The sequence below is a fragment of the Humulus lupulus genome, chromosome 1, assembly GCF_963169125.1.
Source record: "Humulus lupulus chromosome 1, drHumLupu1.1, whole genome shotgun sequence".
In the NCBI taxonomy this organism is placed as follows: Eukaryota; Viridiplantae; Streptophyta; class Magnoliopsida; order Rosales; family Cannabaceae; genus Humulus; species Humulus lupulus.
This window is the reverse complement of record NC_084793.1, coordinates 151,924,728-151,942,904: the sequence shown is the minus strand read 5'-3', so window position 1 is coordinate 151,942,904 and position 18,177 is coordinate 151,924,728. Positions and strand designations below refer to the sequence as shown.

The 18,177-nt window shown below is 36.7% G+C and overlaps 1 protein-coding gene across 1 annotated transcript; it reads left to right on the top strand.

Moving 5' to 3' along the window:
• Positions 1–9,318: 9,318 nt before the first annotated feature.
• On the top strand, positions 9,319–14,854 carry LOC133823467 (receptor-like kinase TMK4). Its single transcript, XM_062256271.1, has 2 exons — positions 9,319–9,971; positions 14,461–14,854. Exons 1-2 carry the CDS (start codon positions 9,319–9,321, stop codon positions 14,852–14,854), a joined length of 1,047 nt encoding a protein of 348 aa, XP_062112255.1.
• Positions 14,855–18,177: the final 3,323 nt, after the last annotated feature.

Below are 18,177 nucleotides of genomic sequence, written 5' to 3'. Positions count from 1 at the left end.
AATATTCAACCAGGTGCAATTTTCTTACCTTTAATCTTTACGGTTTCGGATTACGAGCGACGCTCCTCAGGCACGATCCATTCCCGAGCCTAAGCCTTTATCACCTAGTCACAACCAAGGTAAAGGATACCATCAATAAACTTAAATGAGCTTCTAGACAAAGTTTTAATCTTCGGAACATTGAATTTCACCAAACATGGTAAAAGATTCAATCCCGAGCACCCTAGGTTAAATTCCCAAGCCTAGAATCTCAAAATCCCAAAATCCCTTAAGGGCCGCGGCATTAGCCATCCATGCCATGGCATGGACCCAATCAGAGACCACCCAATGCCCAAAAATAGGTAAGGGTCGCGGCCCTACTTAGACCATGCCGCGGCCCGCCCTCCTTCCTCAGCATCCATCAGCTTCGAAGGGCTGGGGCTCACCAAGAACTATGCTGCAGCCCAACCCCTTCGAACCAAAAAAAACCACCATTTTTAACTCCCAAACCTCATGCAAAACCAACCTAAAGCTTCCCATTTTAACACCGAACAACCCCACACTTCCAGAGCAAGTTAAGCCACACAATTCAACAGAAAATTCAACCTAAAACTCATAGAAATCACACACTTAATTCTTGAAACTTAAGAACATAAACACTCAAAGCTAACCAGTCAAAAACTCAAGTTCAAACCTCTAATTTGTGAATTATAGCTTACCTCTTCAGTTGGATCCTTTCTCTAATCAAAACCCAGCTAGTTCCCAAAGCTTTCCAGCTCAAATTCCACCCTAAACATCAATGGTACAAACACCTCAATACCCAGCTGAAAACTCAGAATTTTAAACCAAAGAGAGAGAAATCCCTGCTTACCTTAGTGTTGATTCAATTCCTTGGATGAGTCTTAAACTAAGCCTCAAAATCCAGCTTCATTCCCAGCAATTCCCAACTCAAAAGTCCCAGAAATTCCCTATTTTTTCCCTTCCTTGTGCTTTCCTTGAGAGAGAGGAAAGAAGAGCTGAGAAGAAAGTCTAAGTCGGTTTATTTCTTTAGTGTACAACTTTCTATTTTTAGTAAGTTATCCTTATCACTTATGTCAACCTAAGGCTCGAGGTGCCGGAAACGTCCCCGAGGACAAAACGGTAAAATTCCCCAATATTTCCGCCTAGACTTCCTAACTTCAAATATATCTCCATATATTTATTTTCATAACCCGGTAGTCTAAATAAATACTCGATACCTAAAATACCCCTGACTTATCCAAAGTCAACTATTAAGCCCCGTTGTGACTTTTCCCGCTATCTAGCTCCCTAGGATCGCCTCAGGTCGCACGCTGCAGATTTACCCACATAATAATGTGGTTCTCACATTTATAACATTTAATCACAATTCAACATTCATATAGTCACACAAGCATTCTTAACATATAATCATGTATTGAATCAATAAATTCACACATAAACCAATTATGCCCTCCCGGCACACTAATCAAAGCCCTTAAGCCATATTAGTGATTTTGGGTCGTTACAGCTTTAATATGCAAAACTCGAAAAAGGGTGATATGCCAACCCGTTTTGGAGTATTCCTTTCCAAGGAGCAGTGTCCTAAAACACCTTAGGAAGAGGAAGACATGAGACAGTATCCCTATGCCTCAGCAGTAGGCAGTCTAATGTACGGCATGTTGTGTACAAGACCTGACATTTGTTATGCAGTAGGGATAGTCAGCCGTTATCAATCCAATCCTGGATTAAGTCATTGGACTGCAGTGAAGAATATTCTCAAGTATCTTAGAAATACAAGAGATTATATGCTTCTATATTCAGGTGGAGACCTGAACCCCACTGGTTACACTTATTCTGATTTTCAATCAGACAGAGATAGTCGGAAATCAACTTCTGGATCAGTGTTTACTCTTGGAGGAGGAGCGGTAGTCTGGCGAAGTATTAAACAAACCAGCATTGCAAACTCCACCATGGAAGCTGAGTATATAGCGGCTTGTGAAGCAGCTAAGGAGGTTGTGTGGCTCAAAAAGTTCTATTTCGATCTGGAAGTTGTACCAAATGTGGATAAGCCACTAGTCCTATACTGTGACAACAATGGGGCGGTAGCTAACTCAAAGGAATCACAGAGTCACAATAGGGGAAAGCACATCGAGAGGAAATATCACTTGCTAAGAGAGATAGTTCATCGATGAGATGTTGCAGTTATGAAGATAGCTTCAGAGCATAATTTTGCAGATCCTTTCACAAAGACTTTATCCATATAATCTTTTAAGGAGCATGTGAGAAACATGGGAATGAGATAGATGAATCATTTGCTTTAGGGAAAGTGGGAGATTGTTGGGAATTGTGCCCTTAAAGCATATGTAGTAGACATTGTTTTATGAAATAAATAAATGAATTGAATTTATTATGCATATATTTTATGGACTATATTATTCTGTGATAATATTATGTAAATATCAGAAAAATTCCTAAGTTCATATATGTGATCTCAAACACGTATTGGTACGAGAGGACTGTGTTTGAGATAAATGAACTTGAATAGTTTGCAGTAAAATAATGTTATGGAATCTTTAGATTAATTACTGCAAGTACGGTCCACTAGTATTATGAATACATGTGATCTAGATCTGAATCACTAGTATGGTAGGACACTTTAGTGGAGGTGCTTTATATATTAGAGAATATGTAGAACTGGACCAGATATGTTTATTAATACTTAGTTAAATACCGTTTCGAAGTATTAATTAAATATATCTACTGATGATCATATACAAATAGATCTTAATTCTGAAGTTACTATGAACTCCTGTTTATGTTATATGAGTTCTTTGATTCACTATCAGGCTAGAAACTTTTGTTTTGGGAACTCATTAATGTAGATGGCTGGGGACATAGTATACAGATTTTGAATTTATGCCTTCTTGCAAGAGATTGAATGATGGTTCTCTTAAGGGTTGACTTTTAGGACTGAAAGGTTATTGAGCTCAAATTCATAATTTAGTTATGAATTAACCTTCACTAGTAAAGTCAATGGTACTTAAGGAAACAAGAGATAATTAAAAGGGTAAAACGGTAATTTTATTCCCGATTAATTATGAATCATTATTAGAGGGTCAATTTGTATGTAATGATTATATCTGTAAAATCCTTTTTTGGCTAAACTTTAATTTAGACAAAATATTTTTATTGTTTAAAAAAAAATTAGTAGCATATCTCCATATTGATTTTCGGTTTTATTAGCAATATTTTCAGCTGATTTTGTAATGTGAAAATATCTTGAAGTGTGAATATATTTGTTGCCTTATTTATCTCAAATAATCAATTTTTGGTAAAAATATATTGTGCAAATATCTTGAGATTATTTTCAGGGATTATGTGGGATTATGTCTATTCTGGAATTAAGTTGGTGTCAAAAATGAACATGGTCAAAACAAATGACCATGTTCGTTCTGTTAGATAAAACTGATTTCGTTGCTGACTCATCAGTTTCCTTTTCTGTCAACACAGAATGCATCTGGCTGGCTGATTTCCTAAATCAAAGGAATTCGCAAATTGATTTCAAAGATACCAGAAAATCATGGCCTTGGACGATTTCCCTGCCTATAAATACCTTGCCAAGGCCTTTGGAATTTCTACCTCTTTCATTTTGAATATTTGTAAACGTTATGTTATTTTGAAGAGTGTCTTTATTTGTAGAGATTAAGTTTGTTCACCTTAATCTTTGTGAGAATGCTGAGTGTACTTGTGGATATCTATCTAGTCCATTGTAAACAGATAGTGTCTATTGTGAACGTGTTCATAAGGATCTTCGGGAGAGGATTCTATCTAAGTCTCACTTCGGGAGGAAGTGTGCACTCGCTATTCTTTGAAGGGAGTTCAAGAGAATCAGCGTTTCATCAAATCAGATTCGTAGAGAAGAGTACAACAAGATTGCGGCAATAGTTTAAGAGGGAGTCTTACATTGTTTAAGTCAATGCTTTTGTACACATTGTTTCTTTACTAATTGGTTTATTCTCTGGGCGTAGCCCCAAGGAGTAAGTTATCCGAAAGGGTTTCTGAACCTTGTAAAAATTCGTTGTGTTCTTTAATTTTTGCATTGTCTATTTATTGTGTTCAGTTCTGTCGTGACAAGTTTGGATTCTATTCCGACAGAACTACTATCTGTGTAAACAATTAATTACCATTTCGCATTTTAATTAATTCATGGTTTAATTAATTTGGTAATTACTAAAAACAGAATTTCAATATCAATGGACGCTTTATAATTATAAAGTACTCACTAAATGAAATGTCTATAATTACAAGAGTGCAGTCTCATATTTATAGTGGAATAATCATGAGATTAATAAATTAAGAATATTTAATTAAAGAGTTCAATTAATAATTTCAAATTTATTGGAGCTTGGAATTATAGGTCCATAGATCTCCATAGCGGCTATGTCAACACTATTCGAAGTAAGAGTTGATATGAAGGGAAAAATAGTTTAAAGACAGATTTAAGAGGAAATTTGTTCTTGAGGCCAAATATGCAATTATATGATAATAGTGATTAATTAATTAATTATAAATTAGTTGTAGTTAACAAATTAATTAATATTTAATTATTGTATAATTTTCAAAATTATATTAGATAATTAAATTAATTTCGAAATTTAATTAAATAATTAATTAATTATAATTTTCAAAATTATAATAAATTAAATATTTATTTTTGAAAATATTGGAATTAATTAATTGGTAGAATTAATTAAATATCTTTATTTGAGTGTGAGATAATAATCTGATAAATTCAAATTTGATTTGAATTTAAAGGATTAATATTTATTCAAACAATTAATTATATTTGATAATTAGTTAAAAATATATTTAATTTAAATTTGAATACAAATTTGAATTAGTTATCAGGTTGTTAGATCTTATCTGACAAAGAAGTTTGAATAAATAACTAAATAAAAATTGAAAAAAACCAACATCCCTAAAAATAGGGATGCTACACATGCACTCACAGTTGGACTGTGTGTGGCGAGTACAGCTATTTTCAGGGATATGTTTTTCATTTTTATTTATTTAATTAATTAATTAATGGATAATTCAAAAATTAGTTTTTGGATATTCTCATTAATCATTAATTAATTAAAAATTAAATTGTAAGTTGGTTACAGATTTATTTTTTAAATTTGAATATTTTCTTTTAAATATGACTTATCAGAAGATAATTGAGATAACCAACCAATCTCAGAAAACTGAGTCTCAGATTCGCTCTATGAAAAATTGAACGATAGTTTTCTCTCCTTGAAAAATAAAGAACCAATTCTCAATCCTATTATCTTGATCTCATGTGTTGAACACATCAAGTAGAATCACAAATAAACTACCATTCATTCTCTAGGTGCCCACACACTTCTTGAGGTGTAGAGAACGCTTTGGAAGATCTTGGTGTGAGTATCTCGGAGTGGCTTGGATAGGAAGATCGTTCTAAATACGAAAAGATAGCAATGACACTTGATAGGCTTCAAGAGGTATGGATTCAATTCTTAACTTACTTATGATCAATGTATGTATATTAATGGATCCACATATTTAAAGGTAGTTTAAATATGTTACAAAAATTTTGTTGTACACTGGGCCAACCCCACCACCATTCCGCTGCGTATTAGGAAACTCGTTCCTAACATATTTATTATAATCTAAGGTTTAGATAGAATCATTAAGAGCATGACACTTGTCATAACCATGATTATTAAGGAATTAAGTATTTTTGATGATTAGTTTTAATAAAAGAAAGATCTAGAAGCTCTAGAACCTTCCAGAAACTGTTAGAACCGTATTATGACTCAGTCAAAACTGTTTATCAAATTTAAATTATGCTGAAAAAGTGCAAATACATGTTTAATATATCCACGTATGCCGATATATCGCAGCTTAGTGGCTGATATATCGCCTACGAAAGATACGGAAAACACGTCGACTTTGCACGAATGATCGAACAAGCCTCAAGAACACTGGGGGAGGCGATATATCGCCTATCGGCTCCATGAGTATAGTTTTGAAAGTTTTACTTTTTAAATTTTAAAAATACCCTTAACCACTTAGACCTTCCTTTGAACGATTTTGACCGAGTTCTGGGCATCAGTTTAACGAAAATTCAAATCTTTTTCATTTTATAATCATTTATTTATTCAAATTAAAATGGGTTAGTTTCACTCTTTGAAATCTATAAATAGGACCTAGTGCTCAACCATTTTCTTCATTCTTCAAGCATTTGATCAGAGCCCCCAAGGTGCTAGTGTTACTATAGAGAGATACACTTGGGTTTTGGGTTAAAGATTTAACATTCTAAGCTTTTATAAACACTTGGGAAGTGAGAAATAGAGTGATTTTGGTATTGAGGTTTAGACCAATTCATAAGGTCATACAAGGTATTCCTATTCCTTAAGTTCAGTTCTATGTAATTCTTTAGTTTTCTTTAGTTTCTTTTATTCAGATCCTAACCCTTGTTATTGATTCTTGATTAGGTGATGGAGTTCTTGAAACTTAAGGTCTTTCTTGGTAAGTTTCTTCTTGATGGTTTAGTTCCCATATTCATCTTTATTCTTAAAAGATTCTCACCCTTTTCTACTGTTGGTTTAGCACATCGAATATTTATACTTCCCAATGCCTCCATTGGTCCTTTATGTGCTTTCAATCTTCAAGGGACACCCTATGAAATTCTTGCCCAATGATTTACCCACTATTACAAGTTTTTTTATCCATAGTGCTATGGGGAACACCCCTATCTCCACTAGGGATATTATCTATTTTTTCTCTATATACAAATCCTCCTACAAGGACACTTATGATCTTCGCATTCCAACTTCTACTTTCATCTTTAATTACTATGAGATTAGATGAGAGCAACAAATTTAAGAATAAGTTATGTGAAAGTGAGAAAAAGAATAACGAAGAAAGTAGTTCACCAGAGTTACAAAAGTGAAGGATTGGGAAAATCCTGAATGTCACCTAACCTATTGATGTAATACTCCATATCAAAAATATTAGGGATACATCACACTCCTCGCGAAACGACATTAGCCATAATTAGAGATCCTCCTTCATAATACCAACAACACTAATACCATAGTGAACAATAACACATTGAAACAACAGAACAATAGAGAAGAGAGGATGTCAAATTTTTTTAGTTTTCTCTCGATCATGGAGCCTATCTTTCAAGGTTTTGAACCAATTCTATTGCGCTTAAAAAATTATATATGCTCATAAGATAAAAACAAGCGAAAAGCAAGAGTAGATGACAAGAAAAAGGGAGAAAACACATACAACGAATATTGATGCGACGTCTTGCTCTAATTAAGAGATTTGTTCATTTCACCTTGAGAAGAAAAGTGTCAGGTTGCTTCTTTTGACTCTCAATTGCTAATAATTGGCATTGGAGATCATCGATGTGGTACTTTGTAGTCCATTACAATCTTCATAATGACTATGTTTCTTGTCAAAAAGCTTGGCTATTTGAAGGTGAAGTTTCTGAATTAATAGAACTTCATCTTACAATTTGACCACGACATCTTGATAATGATAAAAATCTAAAGAATGTGCTTCTTTATCAAAATAAGAATTATATCCTTCATTGTTCGAACAATCAATTCAAATTGCAGAACTAGATGCATAGTAAAACTCAGGACAAGCAAGAAAAAGCATAAGAGCAGGGGTGATTGGTCAAAACAAATATCATACAACACCACTAACCCAAAAAGATGCTCTTAAATGTCGCTTGTCAAAAACAGAAAAAGCAAAGGTCTTACCAACCCGCAAAACAACATCACTAAAATTTTGTGAAAGATTAATGATGACTTCATCCTCGAAAAAGAGAGATGGTTTGAAAGCCTTCAAAATAACTTTGTTAGGATCAGAAGAAAAAATAGGATTGAAAGGGGAAGATGGATTAGAATGGCTAGAAGACGAATTGCTACCTCCAAATGCAACATTACAAACTAGATTAGCAGATATTTTTGTTTTTGAAAATCTAGTAGTGGGGCATTTTAGTATAGCATCAGAAGAGGATCTGTTAAGAATTGAAAGACAGCCAATAGAAGGCTCAATCAGCGAATTGGGAGCTATGGGCATAAAAGAGGTGGGCTTAGGGGAAAAAGTGCCAAGGTCAAGGGATAATTGATCAATTCAGTGTGCAAGCCTTTTTTTGTAATTCTCAAGAAGAGAGGAAGCGTCGAAGGCGATCTTTATAAAAGAAAAAAGGAACCTTATGTTTCCTAGAAGAAGAGTGAGACTGATCACATACCCTATTTTTAGAAGTCGATAGCCTAATTGACTCAAGGTGAGAAACAAGATATAGAGTGTTTGAAGAAGAATGAATGTTAAGATTGGGAAGAATATTAGTCTCGGAAAAGTACCTTGAAAAGGCATAATTTGGTCTCAGAAGCGTTTCTTATCGTCAGGACTGACCGTGATAAGAAAGGGCGAACACAAAAGGTTGACATACCCTTTGAGATGGTCAACACATTCATTGAAGCTATTGATCACATGGATGTGCAGGTCTTGATAAGAGCAATATTGAAAGGCACTCTTGTCAATAATGGTTGGGAAAGTAAGTCTCAGTTGAACCCTAAGAACTTCAGGCAAGAAAATTGCTTGAGAACTTAGGGCCCGTTTGGTTGATGGTAATGGGCCAGAAAGGAAAGGAATGGAATGTTAATGGGTCGGATTCTTTTGTTTGGTTGGAAATAACAAATTTGGAAAAGAATTCCATTGTAATGCTTATCCCTAAAACTAACGGAATAACTTTTCCAATTTTGAGTCAGTGGAATTATAATTCCATTCCACTGCTTATCATCATCTCTCTCCATCATCTGGGTCTTCTTCTCTTCTTTCTCTCTCTACAAAAAAAATGGGAACACTGAAATTTGATATCACGAATCTCTCCATGGTTTCTCTGCCTCGTTCTCACCACCGCCGCCGATGAATCCGCCGTTATTTCGAAGCTTTTCGCCGCAATATCTCCAACTCCGAAGGGCTGGTCGTCCACCGCCAACTACTGCTCCGCCTGGGAAGGCATAAAGTGTAGCTCTGGCCAAGTCACCACCATCAACTTGAGAGATATGTCTCTCACCGGAACTCTACCTTCCGATCTCAGTACTCTCTCTCAGCTCACCACCCTCTCTCTCCAAGGCAACCATTTCAAGGGTGCTTTCCCTTCCATGGCCAATCTTTCTCTCCTCGAAACAATCTACCTTGGCAGTAACAATTTCACTTCGATTCCTTCTGGTTTTACCTCCAAGTTTCGCTGGATTTGGGATTCGGAATATATGGCTTAATAATCAGCAAATGGGGCTTTCGGGCACCATTGAAGTGTTGGAGAACATGACTAGTTTGTACCAAGTTTGGCTCCATAGGAACCTATTCACTGGTCCAATTCCGGACCTTTTGCATTTGGATACACTATTCGATCTTCAGCTCCATGATAACTTGTTAACCGGCATTGTTCTGACTAGTTTGTCATCAATTCCGAGCCTACGAAACATTACTTTGGCGAACAATAAATTGCAGGGTCCTATGCCTTCATTCCCTAAGTCTGTCACCAATGTTGAACTCGACGGAACGAACAGTTTCTGTAAGGACACTCCCGGACCTTGTGATGCTCAGGTGTCAGCTTTGCTTGATGTTGCAGGATATTTGGGCTATCCAACGGTGTTAGCAAATTCATGGAAAACCAATGATGCTTGCTCAGATTGGAGTTTTGTTATCTGTGATTCGGATGGGAATGTTATCACTGTGAATTTTCAAAAGCAGCGTTTTGTGGGGACGATCTCACCGGCTTTTGCTAATCTTACATCTTTAAAGAATTTGTACCTGAATGATAACAGTTTGACTGGTTCGATTCCGAAGACCTTGACCCTTTTGCCTCAGGTTCTTGATGTTTCTAATAACAATCTTACTGGAGAAATTCCCACTTTTCTCACCTTCAACGTTATTATATTGTTTTATTTTTAAAAAATATAAAATAGTGTTTAGTGATAATTAAAGTAAATTGCATTTGACATTAAAAAAATATTTCACAAAAATAAATTCTTATTGAAAATTTTAATATTTTGTAGTGTTCAAAAGTGGAATTATTATGCTTAAAAAAAGTAAGATTATTAAATATTATTTTGTAAAAAAAGAATATGAAAAAAAAAGTAACGTCATTGTTGGTAAATCTATAAATATATATTTAGTATGTTTATTTTAATTTATTAATCTATATATACCTATTCTTATGTTTGGTTGACTATGGAATGGAGTGGTATTTTTGTCCAAAATAAATTTATTCCACTCCATTCCATAGTCAACCAAACATAAGAATAGGTATTCAATCATTGATTCCATTATTCTAACCAAACAACATAATCGCATTACCTTTCTTATTCCATTCTATTACTATTCCTATTCCTATTCCATTGTTTTCATTACCTCCAACCAAACGCTACCTTAAAGCTTGCTCAAGGCACTTATGAATAATCCTTTTTGTTGAAGACTCTAGAGACGAAGAGGATTAAATGTGATGGGAATCATTCATCTAGGAGTTGAGATGAAAACAACAAAGCTATGAATAAGAACTGCAAAAATGAGAAGAAGAATAAGGGGGAAAGTCATTCACTTGAGTTACAAATGAAAAGGATTGGGAAAATCTTGGAAGGAAGAAAAGAAGGACACCACTTGCCTCCATGTGAAGGATTGGGAAAATCTTGCAAGGAGGAAGCAAGTTATATGTGTCCTTCGCGGAAGACGGAATCAACTTGAAAAGATGAAAGATATCAACCACAGTAACAAGGGTAACCTTGAAAGCGCCAACAAGAGCTGCATTATTCAAATTTTGGTGGGCTTCGACAGAGAGTTGCATGGGGTGGTGCAAATAATGGATATGATATAAACCAATAAAGGTGAAATAGGAAATCCAATGATTCTAATATGGTTAAATCCCATAACTATTTCTCCCTCAGGAAGAGTATCAGCAATTTTCCATTGCAAAGCCTCTCAGAGAGTTAGATCCTTGATAGTGACATAGTCAGGGATGAGTTCGGTCTCTAAGATCTAATAAGGTTTGGTGATAAGAAGACTCATAACAATTCTCCTTTCCAAGTTAAAAAAAGGGTGGCGGAGAAACATTTGAGTAGAATGGTAAAGTTGGAAGCAAAAATGGACTCTCGGTGATGAGATTGAATTTGAAAGGGGATTCTCAAGTACAGAAACCAATAATAGTCAAAGGTATATTGTTAAGGAGTAATGATTATGAGTAGCAACAGAGCAGTAGGTAAAAGGAATAAATTTTGATCATAGAACATTGTTCTCTGTTCAATATCCAGAAAGTAACTAACAAAGAATAAGGAGCAATTGTGTGGACCAGAAGTATATGTATACCTTTTTGCATTTAATTTTATATATTACCGATTGATTCTACAAAAGATTTAAAGCTAAAGCTAAGCAAGTTGACCATGTGAATACTTAAAAGATCGAGGAATAGCACGTGTGACCCTTTGAGGACCGAGTGAGCTTATCTCAAAGGTTTGAAGAAGCCTGATAGGATCGAGCGAGTCATATGACGATAGGATTGGAAGAAAGAGAAGGTCCATGATAAAGGTCGTTGAAACCCATTATTTGTTCCCTTTGGAAAAATGACACGGGCCAATCAAGACAAGTCTTTGGTTCAAACCGTGATTTCAAACAAAACCAAACCGCAAGTAATAAGAGTAAAATTACACCACTACAATGACAAGAATCTACACACAATAATACTTGACAGAGTCCAATAAAATATTGAGATAGAGAGATGCAAATCATAGTTATAGAACAAACACTTTGTATGCCATTAGTCTCTTTTAGTGTTCCCACAAATTCTTCTTCTTTTGAATTTACCTTAGGCTCATTATTGTGGCTCCTCTTAAACCTACAATTTCTTGCAAAGTGACCATTCTTGCCACACACAAAGGAAGGTCTTTTGGAACTTTTGAATTGGCATTCATTCTTCTTAGGTCTCAAGGGTTTGTAACCCTTGCCTTTAGGCTTACCAACTCATGTTCCTTTGTAGCTGTTGGGAGGTTTAGCCACCACATTGGCCTTAGAAGTTTCTCCATTAGACTCTTCCACGTTTTTATCTCTAGAATGGGACTCCCCTCGATCCTCAAATGTTTGAGAATCTACTCCAAGAAAATCTCCTCATTCTTATGGATGATTTTCTTTTTATAGCCCCTCCAAGATGGAGGCAACTTGGTTATAATAGCACCAACAAATAATTTTTCCGGCAATACAATATTTAGAGTAGATAGTTTAGTCATAATAATTTGCAATTCATTAAATTGGGGAAGAAGGGGTTTCACATCAAAATAATGAAATTCCATATATTGAGAAATAAAGAATTTCTTTGTACTTTCTTTTCAGCTTTGTATTTGTTTTCCAATGCCTCCCAATTCTTCTTGGTAGTCCTTTTGTTAGTATAGAGATCATACAATCAGTCTGAGAGGGCATTAAGGATGTGAACCCTAAAAATTAGTTTATCTTCTTCACGCTTCTTTCTTTCCTTGATGAATTCTTGAGTGTTATCCTCCTTGGCAGGTTCTATGGCATTTAGATCAATGTCCAAGAAGTAATACACCTTGAGAGTAGTAAGTAAAAACCTTATCTTGTCTTGCCAATGCCCAAAATTAGTTTTATCAAATCTATCCAATATAACTAAGTCTTGTGTCATAAATCTCAAAGCCAAAATTGAAGACGATTCTTCCATAATGACGTAATTAACAGAATAGAGAATTTTATTGTTCAGAGAGAGTAAAATTACACCACCACAATAACAAGAATTTACACACAATAACACTTGACAGAGTCCAATAAAAGATTGGGATAGAGAGATGCAAACCCTTGTTATAGAACAAACACTTTGTTCTGCTTGTAAGCTTCAAACTCTAGGTAAAACACCACTTGAATTATTTTGATTAAGATAATCAAACACAAGGCTTATACATGAGAACTATCATTGTTCTAATTCCCTTTTTTCTAGCCCTTCATGAATGCTTGAGACTTTCTCTAGTAGGAAAGAGAATTGTGATTGAACAAGCCTTGAAATTCACAAAAAATAGCACTTTCTTTATGAGTTTCTTGGATAAAACTTATGATCTTGAAAGCTAGAGAGAGGTTAGAGAGAGATTTTAAAGAGTGATCTTAAACATCTTCTTAAAAGTAACCTTAAACATCTCCAAATACTCCCAAAAAAAATTCGGCATTCTTATATACCTCAATGTATCACTTTGGACCCAAAAATACAATTTCTAAATGCTTCAAACAAAAAATCAAATTTCACATCTTCATTATGTGAAACCATTAGGGTTTTACACCTAGCGTGTGGAATATCCAACCGACACTACAATTTTTCTGGTTTGGTTTTCAATTTTTACAAAACCGCACCCTTCTAAACTTTGCCACTAGCTCGAAGAGAGTACACTCTAAAAAAAGTCTACTTCCCAATTCTACCATTTCGTTGAGGATCTATATTTTCATCACTTCACAATCACACTCTTCAAACAGGCTATTTCGTTTCATTTTTGTAAAGCCCTTGTTTTGTATTTGAACAATCTTTCTTCTATAAATAGGTTGTATTTATGCATTTTTTTTTACATAGTTTTCACTACTACCACACTCCTCTGTTTTTTGTTGTTTTGTTTGTTTTTTTTTTTTTTTTTTTGGATAATATACTTCACAAGACAAAGATTGACCATTTCCCTATCTTCTATCTTAGCTTGGATTTGTGCCTTGCATTGGCAGGTGTTGACTCCTACCCTATTAGTTATTTCCCTTTTGACTGAAATTTTTGACACTTTCACTGCCAATCTTAACTGAATTGCATAGATCCTGTCAAAAGCTGCTTTTTTTAATACAAATTATATTCCACTTTTAGAATGTGATGTCGATCTTTCAATCTTCTTTCATTAATTTCCTTTATTTTTGCGTGAAAGGAAACTTAACAATCCCCTTCTCTAACCTCTGCTTTATCACATTAATTGAGATTTTATGTTAGCAAGGCCCAAAAAGCTGGCCCAATTGAGTTGGATTCTATTGCAATACAAGAGCATATGGGGAGCTCTGAGTGGGACTCGGGTCAGCCTATGGAAGAAGCCCAAAGGAATGGAGAAGGTACCTGCAACATGCCAACAGAAGAGAATAACACCAGCAGCAAAAGAGTAGAAGGAAGGGCGTGTAGCAAGAGAGAGCGTGTGTGTCCTCGATGGATGAAAGATTTTTAGTTGAGGTTGGAACGTTAAGGGATTGTAATGATGTAACCAAATTCAGTTGGCAAATTGTCTGTTAGCTACTGAATATAAATAATAATTGTAATCTTTTGAGAGGTATGAAATGAGAATTGCATTTTCTGGAGACTAGCTCTGTCTCGAAGAGAGCCTTATCCTAACATTGGTTCGTTCATTGATTTTTTTTCCTCAGGATGAGGAACGACGAGATTGCAGTGCTTCTGCAGGCGTTGGACCTCAAGTGGGAACAACGAGAAGAAACGCAATTGGCGGAGCTTAAGTCCGTTATCAATAAGCGTCTGGCTCACGTCTCTCCTCCGCCATCGCCGGGCCATGGTGGTGAGAACAGTGCGGTACATGAGCATAATCGAGTGTCGGGTAGACGTTCAGAGACTGATGCTGATTGTCGAGAGCTGAATTCCATACTCAAAACCCTCCAGGTGAAGGCCCCTAGATTCGATGGGTCTGAGGCGGACGACTGGGTTTACAAGATCAAAAAATTCTTCGATCTTCATCGTGTTGACCCGACCGTGAGACTTTCAGTGGTTCCGTTCCATTTGGATGAGGAACCATCGACATGGTTTTAGTGGATGGAAAAGGGTGGAGGATTTGTGGATTGGGAATCATTTATTCGAGCTCTGCAGCTCCGTTTTGGAACCTCCATTTATGATGACCCACTGGGGCGTATTTCGAAGCTTACGCAGACTGGCACAGTGTCGGCATTCCAAGCTGAATTTGAATTGTTAATGCCAAGAATCTCAGGGGTAGCTGACTCTATGTTTTTGAATTTCTTCATTTGGGGCCTCAAGCAAGAGATTAGAAGGGAGTTACTATTGTTGAAACCAGTGGACTTAGCAGATGCAATGGCCAAAGCCCAATTGTTTGAGGATCGTCATGCTGATCAAAGCATTCGCCATCGCTCGGAGGTCAGCCGTTCCAATTGGTCTCCACGTTCTAGCTCTTCCAGTCAAGGTACGGTCAGTTTACAACAGCCTTTAGGTAGGCCGATTACTTCCCCTATGGTCTCGGGGCACACGGCTACTTACTCTGGCAATTCATCCTTACCCATTAAACGTTTGTCCCCTTCTGAAATGAAAGCGAAAAGAGAAAAGGGACTATGTTCTACTTGTGACGAGAAGTATCGTTATGGGCATAAATGTAAGAATCGTATGCTCATTTTGTGTGGATATGAAGATGAGGATGATGATTCTCTCAAAGAAATAGAGTTCCAAGAGGCAGAAGAAACATTGGAGGAGGAGGTGAGTCTCAATTCTCTTTCTAATTCGCTAAACCCACGAATTTTTCGACTTATGGCAAAACAGGACACTGAAACTTTGGAAGTGTTGATTGACACGGGCAGCAATAACAATTTCATTCAGGAATCCTTAGCAACAAATTTGCGTCTTCCGTGGGAGGACACCAAACGATTCAAGGTCTACATGGGTAATGGTAATTTCCTTCTCTGTTCCAAAATTTGCAAGGTGGTTAAGTTGGTTTTACAGGGACATAGTTTTGTCGTCGATCTGTATGTTCTCCCTATTTGTGGTCTGGATGTGGTGTTGGGAATGCAGTGGCTACAAACATTGGAACCTTGTGTTCATGACCATAAGGCTTTGACCATGGAATTTTCTTGGCAAGGGAATCTAGTGAAGTTAGCGGGTTCTAAGGATATCTCGGCCCACCAGCTATCTTATACTCAGTTCAATGCCCTGTTACAAGAGGATGAGATCAGAGGGTTGTATCGTTTATCTGCTATCAAGGATGAGTCGTGCAAACCAATGGATGAGTTACCCGTTTTGGAAGTTACCCGTTTTGGAAGCTACTTTTCCTTCACAAGCCAAGGGAATTCTTACTCAATATGGTGATGTCTTTGAGGAACCCAAACAACTACCTCCATTTCGGGATGTGGATTATAGAATTTTCCTCCAACCGGGTTCCCAACCAGTCAATGTGAAACCCTATCGGTACCCATACTTTCAGAAAGATGTCATGGAAAAAATAGTGCAAGATATGAGGGACATGGGCTTTGTACGTTCTAGTACTAGTCCTTATTCATCTCCGGTGTTATGGGTCAAAAAGAAGGACGGGTCATGGTGTTTTTGCGTAGATTATAGAGCTTTAAATGGCATTACAGTGAAGGATAGATTTCCTATCCCTACCATTGATGAGCTTTTGGATGAGTTGGGCAAGGCTACGGTTTTTTCCAAGTTGGATCTCCGGGCTGGTTAATACCAAATTCTCATGGACCCTGGAGACATTCATAAAACACATTCCGCACTCATGAGGGGCATTATGAATTTGTAGTTATGCCATTTGGGCTTACCAATGGTCCCTCAACATTTCAGGCAGCAATGAATCAAGTTTTTCATCCTTGCTTGAAAGATTTTGTCATTGTATTCTTTGATGACACTTTAATATATAGCAACAGTGAAGCAGAGAATGTGGAACACCTTCAGCGGGTACTGCAACTTTTGAGGCGACATCGTTTCTTTGCCAAGGCAAGTAAGTGCCAATTTTTTCAGCAAACCATTGAGTATTTAGGGCATCTGGTATCATCACAGGGAGTACAAGCTGATCCAGCCAAAATTGTCGCCATGGTGGAATGGCCAACACCTAAGACGTTGAAACAGTTAAGAGGCTTTCTCGGTCTCACGAGGTACTATCGAAGATTGGTCGCTCATTATACTACCATTGCTGCACCACTTATGAAATTATTAAAAAAGGATAGCTTTCAATGGTCGGCTTTACCAGCTAAGGCGTTTGAGCAATTAAAGAAGGGCATGACGAAAACTCCTGTCTTACGCCTACCTGATTTTTCTAAAGAGTTCGTGATCGAGACTGATGCATCTAATGTTGGAATTTGAGGGGTATTGATGCAAGAAGGACATCCTTTGGCATATTTCAGTAAGAAACTTGGTCCAAGGTTTGCTGGCGCTTCAACATACAGCCGAGAGATGAGAGCAATTATCGAGGCTGTTTCCAAATGGCGTCAATATCTGCTGTGGTGACATTTTGTCATTAGAACAGATCATAAAAGCCTTCAGGAGCTCTTAACACAGGTGATTCAGACCCCGGAACAACAACACTTCATTAGAAAACTCTTGGTATTTCATTTTTCCATCGAATATAAAGTGGGTAAGCTAAACTCAACTGCTGATGCACTGTCCAGACAATCTGAGGGGTCATTTTCTTATCTTTACTTGGCAATCAGTGCAGGTCATTTTGATTTTCTGGAGGAGATACGACAGGAAAATATCTTCTGCCCTGATCTTTGAGCTCTTCATGCAGAACTACAACAAGGGCAGCTCAATAGCTCTTTGTATTCAATCCGGGAGGGTTTACTCTATTATCAACAGAAGCTCTTTATCAGTGCACATTCGAATTTAAAACGACAGCTACTACAGGAATTTCATGCTTCACCTTTAGGGGGGCACGCTGGAATAGAAAGAACCTTCTTACGATTAAGCGCAAATTTTTTCTGGCATGGTATGCATAGGGATGTCCGCCACTTTGTTTCAGCTTGTTTGGTTTGTCAAACTATAAAATATTCGCGAACAGCCCCTTACGGCTTGCTCCAGCCACTGGAAATTCCGGAAAGAGTTTGGGAAGATCTAGCTATGGATTTTATTGTGGGACTGCCTAATTCACAAGGACTTACTAATATATTGGTAGTCATTGACAGGTTCACCAAATATGCTCATTTTGGAGCATTACCGAATCACTACTCAGCTACTAAAGTGGCTGACCTTTTTTCTAACATGGTGATCTGCCTCCATGGCATGCCTCGAACTATCATTTCAGATCGTGACCCTATTTTTACTAGCGCATTTTGGACAAAGCTCTTTGAACTGATGGGCACGACTTTGAAAATGAGCTCGGCTTACCACCCACAAACGGATGGTTAAACCGA